Source organism: Taudactylus pleione, unplaced genomic scaffold (assembly GCF_031769625.1).
Source record: "Taudactylus pleione unplaced genomic scaffold, aTauple2 ptg001020l, whole genome shotgun sequence".
NCBI lineage: Eukaryota > Metazoa > Chordata > Amphibia > Anura > Myobatrachidae > Taudactylus > Taudactylus pleione.
The window spans coordinates 1,278,775-1,291,561 of NW_028285421.1; the positions used below are offsets into that span (position 1 = coordinate 1,278,775).

The 12,787-nt window shown below is 43.8% G+C and overlaps 1 protein-coding gene across 3 annotated transcripts in view; it reads left to right on the forward strand.

The window, feature by feature from the left end:
* Window positions 1–12,787, forward strand: part of LOC148454261 (uncharacterized) — a 41,478-nt gene that overhangs the window by 14,644 nt on the left and 14,047 nt on the right. Inside the window, exon 6 of one of the 3 annotated variants that reach the window (XM_088461128.1) lies at window positions 254–2,392. In XM_088461128.1, coding sequence (XP_088317254.1) covers window positions 254–2,392 — 2,139 coding nt within the window. Of the gene's footprint in view, window positions 1–253; window positions 4,472–12,787 lie in introns of those variants that run through there. The other 2 variants (XM_088461129.1, XM_088461127.1) reach the window with 2 other exon arrangements.

Below are 12,787 nucleotides of genomic sequence, written 5' to 3' on the forward strand. Positions count from 1 at the left end.
GAAAGGTACAATTTCTTGTGGGGTGGGGTGTCATGTACAGGGAATGGAAGTAGCTGTCTCAGTTTCTAGCACATGAGTATATATTTAGATTTATTGATAGTTTATTTTGGTGCCAGGTAATGATTTATATATTACTCCCAACATCTGCCCATTTCATGGCAATTTGGGCACATTCACCACAGTCTGTATTGTATAATAATAAATCTTGTTGTGGGCAAACATTTATATTTCCATATATGTAATTTATTCCCAGCAGATGGATGTAGCAGCTGGAATGTCTCAGAGGATCATCTCGTTATAACTCCGAATTGTGAAATAGATGATGATATCACCCGAGATTCTCTAATTACCCCAATTATACGCTCAGTACCTCACAGTTCAGATAGATCACCTGATCCTTCTGATCACAGGGAATGTTCTGATAACTCTGATATTGGTTCGTCTGTTACACCTCGTACAATAGATAAAATATTTCCCTCTTCTGTAGATACCAAATGTTTTAAACAGAACACACAGCTTATTACCCATCAGCCAGCTATGCCAGGTGACAGGCCATTTCCATGTTCTGAGTGTGGGAAATGTTTTACACAGAAATCAAAGCTTATAGTGCATCAGAGAAGTCACACAGGTGAGAAACCATTTCCATGTCCTGAGTGTGGAAAATGTTTTAGATATAAATCATATCTTGAAACGCATGAGAGAAGTCACACAGGTGAGAAACCATTTCCATGTCCTGAGTGTGGGAAATGTTTTACACAGAAATCAGCTCTTGTCACACATCAGAGAAGTCACACAGGTGAGAAACCATTTCCATGTCCTGAGTGTGGGAAATGTTTTAGACAGAAATCATATCTTGAAACACATGAGAGAAGTCACACAGGTGAGAAACCGTTTCCATGTCCTGAGTGTGAGAAATGTTTTACATCCAAATCATATCTTAGAGCACATGGTAGAAGTCACACAGGTGAGAAACCATTTCCATGTTCTGAGTGTGGAAAATGTTTTAGACAGAAATCATGTCTTGAAATACATGAGAGAAGTCACACAGGTAAGAAACCATTTCCATGTCCTGAGTGTGGAAAATATTTTACAACCAAATCAAATCTTAAAACACATGAGAAAAGTCACACAGGTGAGAATCTTATTCCATGCCCTGAGTGTGGGAAATGTTTTACATATATATCACAACTTGTTACACATCAGAGAATTCACACAGGTGAGAAACCATTTCCATGCTCTGAGTGTGGGAAATGTTTTACACGGAAATCACATTTTTATAAACATCAGAGAAGTCACACAGGTGTGAAACCATTTTCATGTGTCGAGTGTGGGAAATGTTTTACTCTAAAATCATATCTTGTTGCACATGAGAGAAATCACACAAGTAAGAAATCATATCCATGCTCTGAGTGTGGGAAATGTTTTAAACAGCAATCAAATCTTGTTACACATCAGAGAAGTCACACAGGTGTGAAACCATTTCCATGTCCTGAGTGTGGGAAATGTTTTACACAGAAATCACATCTCATTACACATCAGAGAATTCACACAGGTGAGAAACCATTTCCATGCTCTGAGTGTGGGAAATGTTTTACACGGAAATCACATTTTTATAAACATCAGAGAAGTCACACAGATGAGAAGCCATTTCCATGCTCTGAGTGTGGGAAATGTTTTACACGGAAATCACATTTTTATAAACATCAGAGAAGTCACACAGGTGTGAAACCATTTTCATGTGTCGAGTGTGGGAAATGTTTTACTCTAAAATCATATCTTGTTGCACATGAGAGAAATCACACAAGTAAGAAATCATATCCATGCTCTGAGTGTGGGAAATGTTTTAAACAGCAATCAAATCTTGTTACACATCAGAGAAGTCACACAGGTGTGAAACCATTTCCATGTCCTGAGTGTGGGAAATGTTTTACACAGAAATCACATCTCATTACACATCAGAGAATTCACACAGGTGAGAAACCATTTCCATGCTCTGAGTGTGGGAAATGTTTTACACGGAAATCACATTTTTATAAACATCAGAGAAGTCACACAGATGAGAAGCCATTTCCATGCTCTGAGTGTGGGAAATGTTTTACACATAAATCAGATCTTGTTATACATCAGAGAAGTCACGCTGGTGTGAAACCATTTTCATGTGTCGAGTGTGGGAAATGTTTTACACAAAAATCATATCTTGTTGCACATGAGAGAAATCACACAAGTAAGAAATCATATCCATGCTCTGAGTGTGGGAAATGTTTTAAAAAGCAATCAGCTCTTGTTACACATCAGAGAAGTCACACAGGTGTGAAACCATTTCCATGTCCTGAGTGTGGGAAATGTTTTACACAGAAATCACATCTCATTAGACATCAGAGAAGTCACACAGGTGGGAAACATGAGATATAATGAGACTGTGCGGAGTGAACGACTGCGAGGAATTAAAGATAACATCCAGGCAACAATCGGGAATAACCAGTATGGAGGTATTGGGGACCTGGTAGGGAGAAATATTAAATTTACATTTGGACATATTTGAAAAAACTAGTAATGGAGATGTGGGTGACATCACTGGAGGGGGTTGGTGTAATAATGGTGCTAGTAATGGGGATGTGGGTGACATCACTAGCAGGAGTTTGGAATAATTATGGGCACATCTTGTTCTGGGAAGGATTGAAATAACATTTTAAACAAGAACAGACCAGAGAGCAGACACTACATTTTTGAATTTTCATATAAAACTAACAAATGGATAAAACTTCATGTAACATAGGGTTGTGTATGATATCCTGGCGGTGACCTTCAAACAGTTACAATACCGGCAGAAGCATGCCGACGGTTAAAACTGATGCATAATGGTATTTAACCCTAACCCACCAATCCCGCAGCCTAACCTTCTCCCGCAGCCTAACCCTTCTGATAGTGCCTAACTCTAATAACATAGGGGATCCTGGAGCCGGTATTGTAACCACCAGGATGGGCACTGCCAGGACCCTGACTACATCCTGAGGGAAGTGGACCCAGACGATGCAGGGAAGTCCTTGCGAGCAGTTTCCTGATATTGGAACGAGGCTGGACAAAGTGGGTACTTGTTCATGAATGTCTATGCCCAATAGGGTGATGCGCAGGACAGAAACCCAAAACAAGAAAAGCGTAACCCCACCGGTATTCAAACAACACTCCGGAGACGCTGAGGTATGGGAACCTAGTACCAGTGCTGGCTGGGAATGCTGGTGGAGGAGGCTCTATAACAGCGCAGGTGCCGGTTAGGTTATCAGAACTGAGACTGGCAGTGTCACTATGAATGGAGCAGGCAGCAACAAATTATCCAGCTGAGCACTGAGGACAAACGCGAGACAAGGAGCACAGAGAACTAGCACACAGACTAGCTGTGTAAGACATTGTACTGTGACCAAACAGGAATATGTGCATGTACATATTCATTCAGCAACTCATATATATATATATAATATATGCAATGCTTAGGTTACCTTTCCCACACTGCAGTTTAAGGCATATATAAAAATGAGAATATATATATATTTCTTGTGCGAGTTGCCTTTTCTCTAAATGTAGGCAAGTGTGTGTCTGATGCAGCTGCCATTTTGTTTTATATCTTCAATAAAAGTATGTTATATGATGTATTAAACAGAATATAGATATTAGTGTTTTATGTCTCTGCAGGTGTGATTAACTGCGGAGATATGTGTAGGCTGAACTGATGTCTATATATATATATATATATATATATATATAAACATGTTGTCTTGAGAAAGGGGACTCGATCCCCGAAACGTCGATATGAAGTCACATTAAAGCTATCCCCGCTGTGGGTGCTTGTTTCACCGCATACTGAAGTCTCTGAGTGCCACCTTCATTCATTATACGTCTGCATATGCATTAGGGGAAATTACATCCCTTTGGAAGGCACCTGAGCTATTTCTTGGCTGAGAGGACTGGTGAGTGCCGGGTCAGTTTTGGATATATATATATATATATATATATATATATTTTGTTTTAGCAATAAGAATTATAGGTTTAAAATGTTAACACACAGAATAGCTGACAGTAGCAGGTCTCCGCTTTTATATAAATAAATGAGGTAACTGAGATAGTATATACCTGCAATAGGCAGAAATGAGGGATAAATGGGCGACCATGTCAGATTTCTACATGGGGACAATAATATAACAGAATTATGTCACTATGTCTAAGGCATAAATAGCCAATAAAGACTTAGTACGTACAAAGATTAATTGGAGGTATAAACAAAGTTAAGGTATAAATGTGATTAGAGAATGAGGGAGGGGGAGCAGACAGAGGAGAGAGCACAGAACGAGGGTTGGTGCCGTTACGTATGTATGAGGTATTTGCTGACTGCTATTCTGTACTGGGTGTCACATTTTGTTTAGAAATTTTCCCTACTGCTGTTGGTATAACCTATGTTTTTTTATTGTAATTGGCAAAATATATGTATGATTAAGCTGTCTTTAAGTAAAAGCATTGTCATTTATTTCAAAATCTATTTTTGTGGAATTATTTCAGTGCTCTCTATAACAAGCTTTGTAAGTAATTCAGAACTATTTAGCATTATCAACTGGCAAACTGACGACACCCAGGAAGCCCTTAAGTACCCAATGCTGGAGCTGGATTGGCTGTCAGAGCCCATAATGAATCATTCGAACTGGATTGGCTCCTTCCTGACATATGACCAAATCCAAGATGGTGGCACCCATCAGAGTTACAGACTCACAGCCTGTCACGATCCAGTGCAAGAGTCCCTCTGTGGAGGACGGTGAGCCGGGGGGTTCGGATGGCTAAGAAAGTGACAGTCCTAGTTTCCCCAGTAAAGGTCAAACCCAGGTGTTGGCGAGACCTAGCCAGAGGCACAGAGTCTAACCTACTCGGTGGTCTTCACCAATGACCCCTCCAATTGGGATGTGGGTTTCGCCGCACTGAGTGAGGAGGTTGCGGCCCTCTGACTAGGTACCTTGGAGAGACGAGGAAACAAGGATGACACTTTAATAGATGAGATGAACAGAATACAGGCTATGAACTGAACACTAGTGATGAATGGAATACTTGAACACTGGTGATAAACAGAATAATTGAACACTGGTGATGAACTTGAGAATGTAGAGAGCCTAGTCACAGGCTTGCTTGAAAACGGAAATTTACTGGGAACTGCAACAGATTCAGGTGCTGATTTGCACGGCGAAAGGCATGTACTTGGGATTGCTATAAATCCAACTGAGAGCTAACTAGAAATTAACAGGAAACCTGACACCTCAGTAACAGGGAAGCTGCCGGAGAGCTAGCAGCACACTGCAAGACGCACAGGAAAAACAACATAAAACACTGGACTTCTGAGAGAGAACTAGAGTCTCAGACTGAGAATTAGCATGGGAGCTAATACAAGAACACTGGAGAACTGTGAGTAGGCTGAAGCAACACTCCAAAGGAAATAGCACAGAGCAACACTTGGTGAGCATCACAAGTCACTAGAACAGTGAAGTTGAACAGCAGGTTCTAATTCCTGGAGTCAGACTAAAATACCCCTGGGTAGCTAGTCATTGGATCAGAGGATCAGCTGAGAGACTATCCACTGGGAGAGACTAGTCAGATGATATAGACCAACATGGCTGCGTCCATGCTCGGCACCCCGGAAACCAGGACGCATGCATGAAAGCCCTAGCAGACCCCGGGGAGAATACTCAGACACCACTCACCTCCACTCCCAGTGACTGAACACCTAAGCCCAAGGATGTTGGCACGGAGATGAGTGGCGGACGATCCAAGGCTGCATCCTGGGCCAGCGCTACCTCTCAAAGACCTTCCCGCACAACACGCTAACCGCCATCAGCCTGCAACCCCACAGATAAGTTCCGGACCCCCTGAGCATAGTACTTTGTTATATATAATCATAATTTATTGTTATTGTTTTATTTCGTATAGAATACATTATACAATGCTCATAGGTCATGAGTCCGATATGTACATTAAATGTAAAGGTCCATACAAAGGCTGTTGGATCTAAATGATGAAGTCTGGGAATGAAAGTCTGGGTGTTTATTAGTCAGTAGGGTCTGTGAAGGGTCCCATCTGGTGAGTTAAATGGAGATGAACGGACTCTTCAAAGCTCGGTACTGCACTTACCTGTGCAGCCGCGGTGGTGTGCCTCTTTATCTGGCGTTGAAGTGCAGTGTATGAAGATGCATGGATTCCGCTTGGTCTGCCCAGGGGTAGAGAGTTGCATTTGGTAATGGGGAGAGTGGGGTGCCTGCCGTATTGTGCATGCCCTCTTGCTGTGCCCGCCCCGTTTTCTGGGAGTGTGCAGCCCAGAGACTGCGCAGACATACGCAGTTGTCTGGACTCGCAAGCCGGCCAGCCTGAGTAAGCGGAGGCTTACTCCGCTGTACGGCCGCCCGGCACCATCAACCATGATGGTGATCCCAGCCTGTGACCAATTGCGATCCTTGCTGAATCAGGCCCACAGTCAGTAACTGGATTACTCTCAATTATCCAGATGTCATTTTATTCATGAGGTTACTTGGCTTCACTTTCGGGAAACAATCCAGATCACATGTCTGTGATTGTCCTGATGGTAAAATGTAACAGTTGTGTTCTGGTTACTTGAGTAGCATATATATATATTATATAGATATATATCTATTGTGATAGAAGCACTGGTAAAGAGCTAAATGGCAAATATGTTTGTCCAAGATTTCTGACCTATGTGTTTTAAAACCCTCAGAAATGTCTGTGTCTTCTTGATCAGAGTTTGGACTTTTAGATAAAGCTGGGTAACGGGTCCTGGGGGTGTGTATGTGAGGGAAGGGAGGGCTCCATCCACAAGGCTGTTTCAGATGTTGAGGCCTTCAGCCTGAGAGTGGGCTAATTAGTGACTGCACCTGTATGAGGCTGATATAAACTGTTTCAGGGTTTGGATCAGTGTCTCATACCTGGGAGAGCAGGCAGTCAGGCTTGTTCATAGACATTTTGATATACTAGTAAGTACTGTGCATATGCCCATGTTTGTGGTGAGCGCTGTAGGTTCTACCACTTTGAGAGAGGGAATTTATTGTTTAGTTAGTGCCCAGACAGGCTAGGATTTATTTTTCCGTTGTTGTGGGGGTACATGAAGTCCATGAATTGCTGTAACTTGTGATCAAGCAATACAAAGTAGCAGTAACCGGTCACTGACATGTTCAATCAGACCAGCGGACCTGACCCATGCCACATGAACACACCCCATACCATTATGGGACCACCACCAGCCTGCACAATACTTTGTTGACAACTGGGGTCTAGGGATGGCCATCCATGTTTTCAAAACATCGATGGTTGCAGGCCAATGTTAACAAGTTTTGCTATTGATGGCAGAAAATCAGTGGTTCCCTGCAGTGAATGGATGAGTGGGAGCCTTTTTTTTCGTAGCAGATGTGAACTTTTGGTGGGGCAGGTGACTCACATCAGAGATGACCATCGAGGGGGTGCAAACCTTCAATTGTTCACCTTATATGGTGTTTGTGCCATTGATGGTGATCCGATGGAAACCATCGATGGCCATTCATACTGGGGTCCATGGCCTTATGGGGGTCTCTGCCACACCCTAACCCTACCATCAGCCCAACACAACTTGGAACTGTGACCACACCACATGTTGCTAGTCCTCCAGGGTCCAATTAGCAACTTCACGAGCCCAGGTGAGGTGCTGTGTCATAGTGTTACCTGGGGCACTCTGGTGGGTCTTCTCCCATATCTCATGGAAGATGAAGAACGTTACACTGACCTCCTGGATTTGCGCCTGGTACCTCCTGCATTGAATGTGGATGTGATTTGAGCCAGTGTCACATCTGTTACTATGGACAATTCTGGCCAGATGCGGCTGGTCATAATCATTAAGCAGCTGTGGTCGGCCACTGTGCTGTGAATGGTGGGTGATAATGGCTTCCATGAAACATTCCTGGTACACACAGGATACCCTGTAGATCGAGGAATGTTGAATGTCCGCACAACTTCAGAAATGGAATGTCCCATCCATCGGGCACCCACTGTCATGTACCCATTTGAACACCAACAATTCACCTTGCCTTGCCATGAGCAGCCTAGCCAGTGCAGATCTGGGCATTTCCAAGACGTCACAGTATGGTGACGCCACCCACCATTACCTTTACATACTGCTATCCCATGACTTTTTGCCATTGTCTATATATGTATGTATACAATTCGGTATGATCTGGGTCTTGGTTCAATGTGAAAGGGTCAGCCCAGGTTGCTAGCACGGTTATCCCGCCTCCGACCAGGGTAGCTGGTGGTGTGAAAGGTATGACCCAGGTCATGCCTAAAAGGCTGCTGATTGGCCAACTCAGGAGCGTTTGGAGATGACAATCTCCAAGTGTTCAGTGTGAACGGCGATGACCCAGGAATAACCCGGGTCCACTGGGCAGTCTGAATGGGGTAAGTCATCAGAAGCCCTGTTTTCAACCCTTGTTTGGTATCCTGGGTCAGACACGGATAGGAACCGGGGCTTCAGTGATACAGATATACACACAGTGGCATGAAAGTTATTACCCCCTTCCTGGCTTCTAAATTTGCATATTTGTCACTTTTATTTCTATCAGATCTTCCAAAATTGAATATAAGACAAAGTCAACCTGAAAAGCGTTCCCGCTAGGCACTTACATAGGGGCGCCAAGCCCTGCATAATTTTAAAATGCACCCATGCCCTAATGGATGCACTCCAGTACCCCACTGATCACAGCCCGAGTGACTGGACTGACGAGTCAAAAATGGAACCCCAACTTACTGGGCAGACTTAGCATAACCTTCTCTTGGCACCCCCCTCCCTCTCTTACTGGGAACACTTAGCACCCCCTCCCTCTCTTACTGGGAACACTTAGCACCCCCTCCCTCTCTTACTGGGAACACTTGGCACCCCTCCCTCTCTTACTGGGCACACTTAGCACCCCTTCCCTCCCTGGCACACTTAGCACCCCTCCCTATCTTACTGGGCACCCTTAGTGACCCAACAACCTTAATTGACAAACTTAGCACCTCCCTCCCTCCCAGGACACACTTAATGATACAACACCCTTAATCAACACACTTACACCCCCTTCTCCCTTACTGGGCACACTTAGTGACCCAATACCCTTAATTGAGAAACCTAGCACCTTCTCCCTTAGTGGGCACACTTAGTCCCCACCTTACCAGGCCAATTATCACCCCCTAATACCGGGCACACCTATCACTCCTCCATACCGGGCACATCTATCACCCCCCCGTACCGGGCACACCTATCACCCCCCCAGATAGGGGGCACACCTCACAGTGACAATGGAGCTGCTCCTCTGGGCACAGTGGGGTCACCAGCTGCCACCGTATCTCTACTCGGGACCCCGGAGCCCCTCCCACCCTGACACTGCTTGTAACCCCGCCCCCAGCTCCACCCAGTGCCTGACATCAGGATTGTTATTCGGGTTATGAGGATCTATCTGTGCGTTTCACCTGACTTCCTGTCTGTGAGTTCCACCTGACTTCCGGCCTGTGTGTTCCACATGACTTCCAATCCTTGCTTTGCAGTTACAACTTCCTGTCTGTGCAAATAGTTCGGACAACGCAGAGAGGAGACATCACTGTGTACAACATCCACAGGTAATATGCTTACTATACACTGGGAGCAGCCTGTCTTGTCCTACTAATCAGGGGGAGCAGCCTGTGGTGTCCTACTAATCAGGAGAGCGGCCTGTGGTGTATACTATGCAGGGGGAGCGGCCTGTGGTGTCTACTATACAGGGGAAGCAACCTGTGGTGTCCTACTATACAGGGGGAGCAGCCTGTGGTGCCCACTATACAAGGGGAGCGGCCTGTGGTGCCTACTATGCAGGGGAGCAGCCTGTTGTGTCCTTTTATTCTTATGTAGGGGGAGCAGCATGTGGTGTCATTTATTATTAGATATGGGGAGCAGCCTTTTGTGTACTGTTATTAGTATTATACAGAGGAAGCAGTATGTGGTGTCCCTATTATTATACAGGGAGAGCAGCCTTTTATGTACTGTTATTAGTATTATACAGGGGAGCAGCCTGTGGTGTCCTGCTATTAATATACAAGAGGAGCAGCCTGTGGTCTCCTGTTATTATCATACAGATGGAGCAGCCTGTTGTGTGCCGGCCTCTGAGGAGCCTTATGGGGCTGGGTCACAGGAACGTCTGACACTGACCAGGGCTCTATGGTTGGGGGGAAAGGGGAGACATACTGGTCACTCAGTGTTACATGTCTGACTGTGGTTATACAGATAACGGAGACTCTGGGGGCCTCCTATAACTGGAGACCACTGAGACGTTACAGTATATAGAAGTATATTTAGTATATATCAGACTTAAAACAATCTTTATTGTGTATAATATAAAAATAATGGCGCCAAAGATTGAGGCCTGAGTGTAATGGGATGTATCACCTGCTGAGGTTAATTATTCTATAACAATTATATATAGTTTTTTATATTTTTGTATTTTCTCATTATGAGATTGAAATATATATGTAGAAATGTCTAATCCATAGAGATAGAGTATAGCCAATCAGCCGGATTCGGGGTCAGTATATAATGCCGCCATCTTCTTAGGATTCTGTATGTAATGTATACAGCTCTATGGGGTCAATCCTATTAGGTGCGAGTTGCGAGTAGCCAGTTTGATTTTTGAAACTCACACACTTCGCAGCGAAGCGCACTACGGAGAATTCTCCAAACCAATTATAAATGTCTATTCGCGCTACACGCAGCGGAGGGGTGTGAATTTACTGCCAAATGAGATTGTGAGAAATGCATGAAAATGTGGGGAGACCATCCTGGACCCCCCAAAATGGATAATTTCATTAGCAGGACCGTATAGACGGCTGTTTGTGACCATTAGGAAGTTACTGTAGGTTTTGAAATGGTGTCAAATGGCTGATTTGTGTTTTTTTTTAAAAATGCAAGAAAATTATGAAAAAAAACAAAATTTTTTCATTTAATCTCAAACGAATTAAACCAAAAATGCAAAAAAGTAGCAAAATGGGTGATTTTGGGGTACGTTTAAGGGACCTTGAAAAAAATTATAAAAACAATGTTTTCAAATAAAAACATAGTGTGATTACATTTGAGGTGCCTAAACTAATAAAAAAAAGTTGATTTTGGAGTAATTTGAGGACATTTTTTTGTTTTACCCCAAAAATTGAAATGTAATTTTAGGACTAATTAAGCTAATTGGAAACTTTCAATTGCCTAATTGGGGGCTGTCAAAGAGGTTCAGCACAGTGCCCTGACATTTTAACTTTAAAGATTTTACTCCATCTCTCATCCTCAGGGAGGTGCAAGTGCAAAGTGGCGATTTTAGGTAAGCTGTCCAGCGAGCCGGTTACTATACAGGCATCAGATTTAGGTAAGCTGCCCAGTGAGCTGGTTATTATACAGGCATCAGATGTAGGTAAGCTGTCCAGCGAGCCGGTTACTATACCGGCATCAGATTTAGGTAAGCTGTCCAGCGAGCCGGTTACTATACAGGCATCAGATGTAGGTAAGCTGTCCAGCGAGCCGGTTACTATACAGGCATCAGATGTAGGTAAGCTGTCCAGCGAGCCGGTTACTATACCGGCATCAGATTTAGGTAAGCTGTCCAGCGAGCCGGTTACTATACAGGCATCAGATGTAGGTAAGCTGTCCAGCGTGCTGGTTACTATACAGGCATCAGATTTAGTTTAGCCAAAACTATTTGCAGTGGCGATTAGAGCATCATAAATTACACCGCAACAACATATGAGCCATAAAAAAATTTATGAAAATGAGTAAATAAGCTGAGTATAAATCAAATATAATTCACATAACAATCAATAAAACTTTCAAGAGCATATAGAATATATTAATACCGAGTTTAAAACTTTCCAATCTCTGCTTCACACAATGTTGCTCAAATGAATGTCCATATGTTGGTTCAATATAAACAGCTGGATAGACTTGCTGGAGAGAATCTTTTTAATACTCAGTAGAATAATGTCCTCCTTTCCTAGCTCCGGTCTTCTACCCTAGGAGCCGCTCTCTGTTACGAGTGATCGGTACCCTGAACTATGTTGGAACGCTCTTAACAAAGCTGAACTGAGATTCTTTTTCTGTGGAGGTCCAGTGCGACCTAGACTCACGGGGGGGAAACCAGTGGTCACACTCTGAAGTGACCATTCGGACTGGGCTCCCCATACCCACCACCTGCAGCTCGGTACTGTGCATTATCATCAGCAGTCTAACGATGGAGCTGCCGGTAATTATCTAAGACCTGAGCTAGGAAAGGAGGACATTATTCTAGTGAGTCTGAAAGGATTCTCTCCTGCAAATCTATCCAGCTGTTTATATTGAACCAACATATGGAGAATTGTGACTTTATCTACTCTGAAAACTCTGGTGACTACTAATTTCCCTCTGTTACACAAGGAGGACTGATCACTAAGTTACCATTGTAGACTGTGGCTTTATATTGTGTTCCTTATCAGCGTTATTTGAGCAACATTGTGTCAAGCACTGAGATTGTATCTGTGACCGGACGCCTTTCGTCTAGGCCATTCCTGGTCACGGGTTAGCTATTTTGGACTCCTACTCACCATCAGTGACTGCCTGTCACTGACTCCGCCCACTGCACCGTGGGCATTTACTAAAGCTGCCACCACCAAAGTCTACCATCGGCGTTTGGAACTGCTTGTTAGGTACACTCGGGCTCCTACCGCCGGCGCCTGGAACCGCTCTGCTGCGTATGCGTCG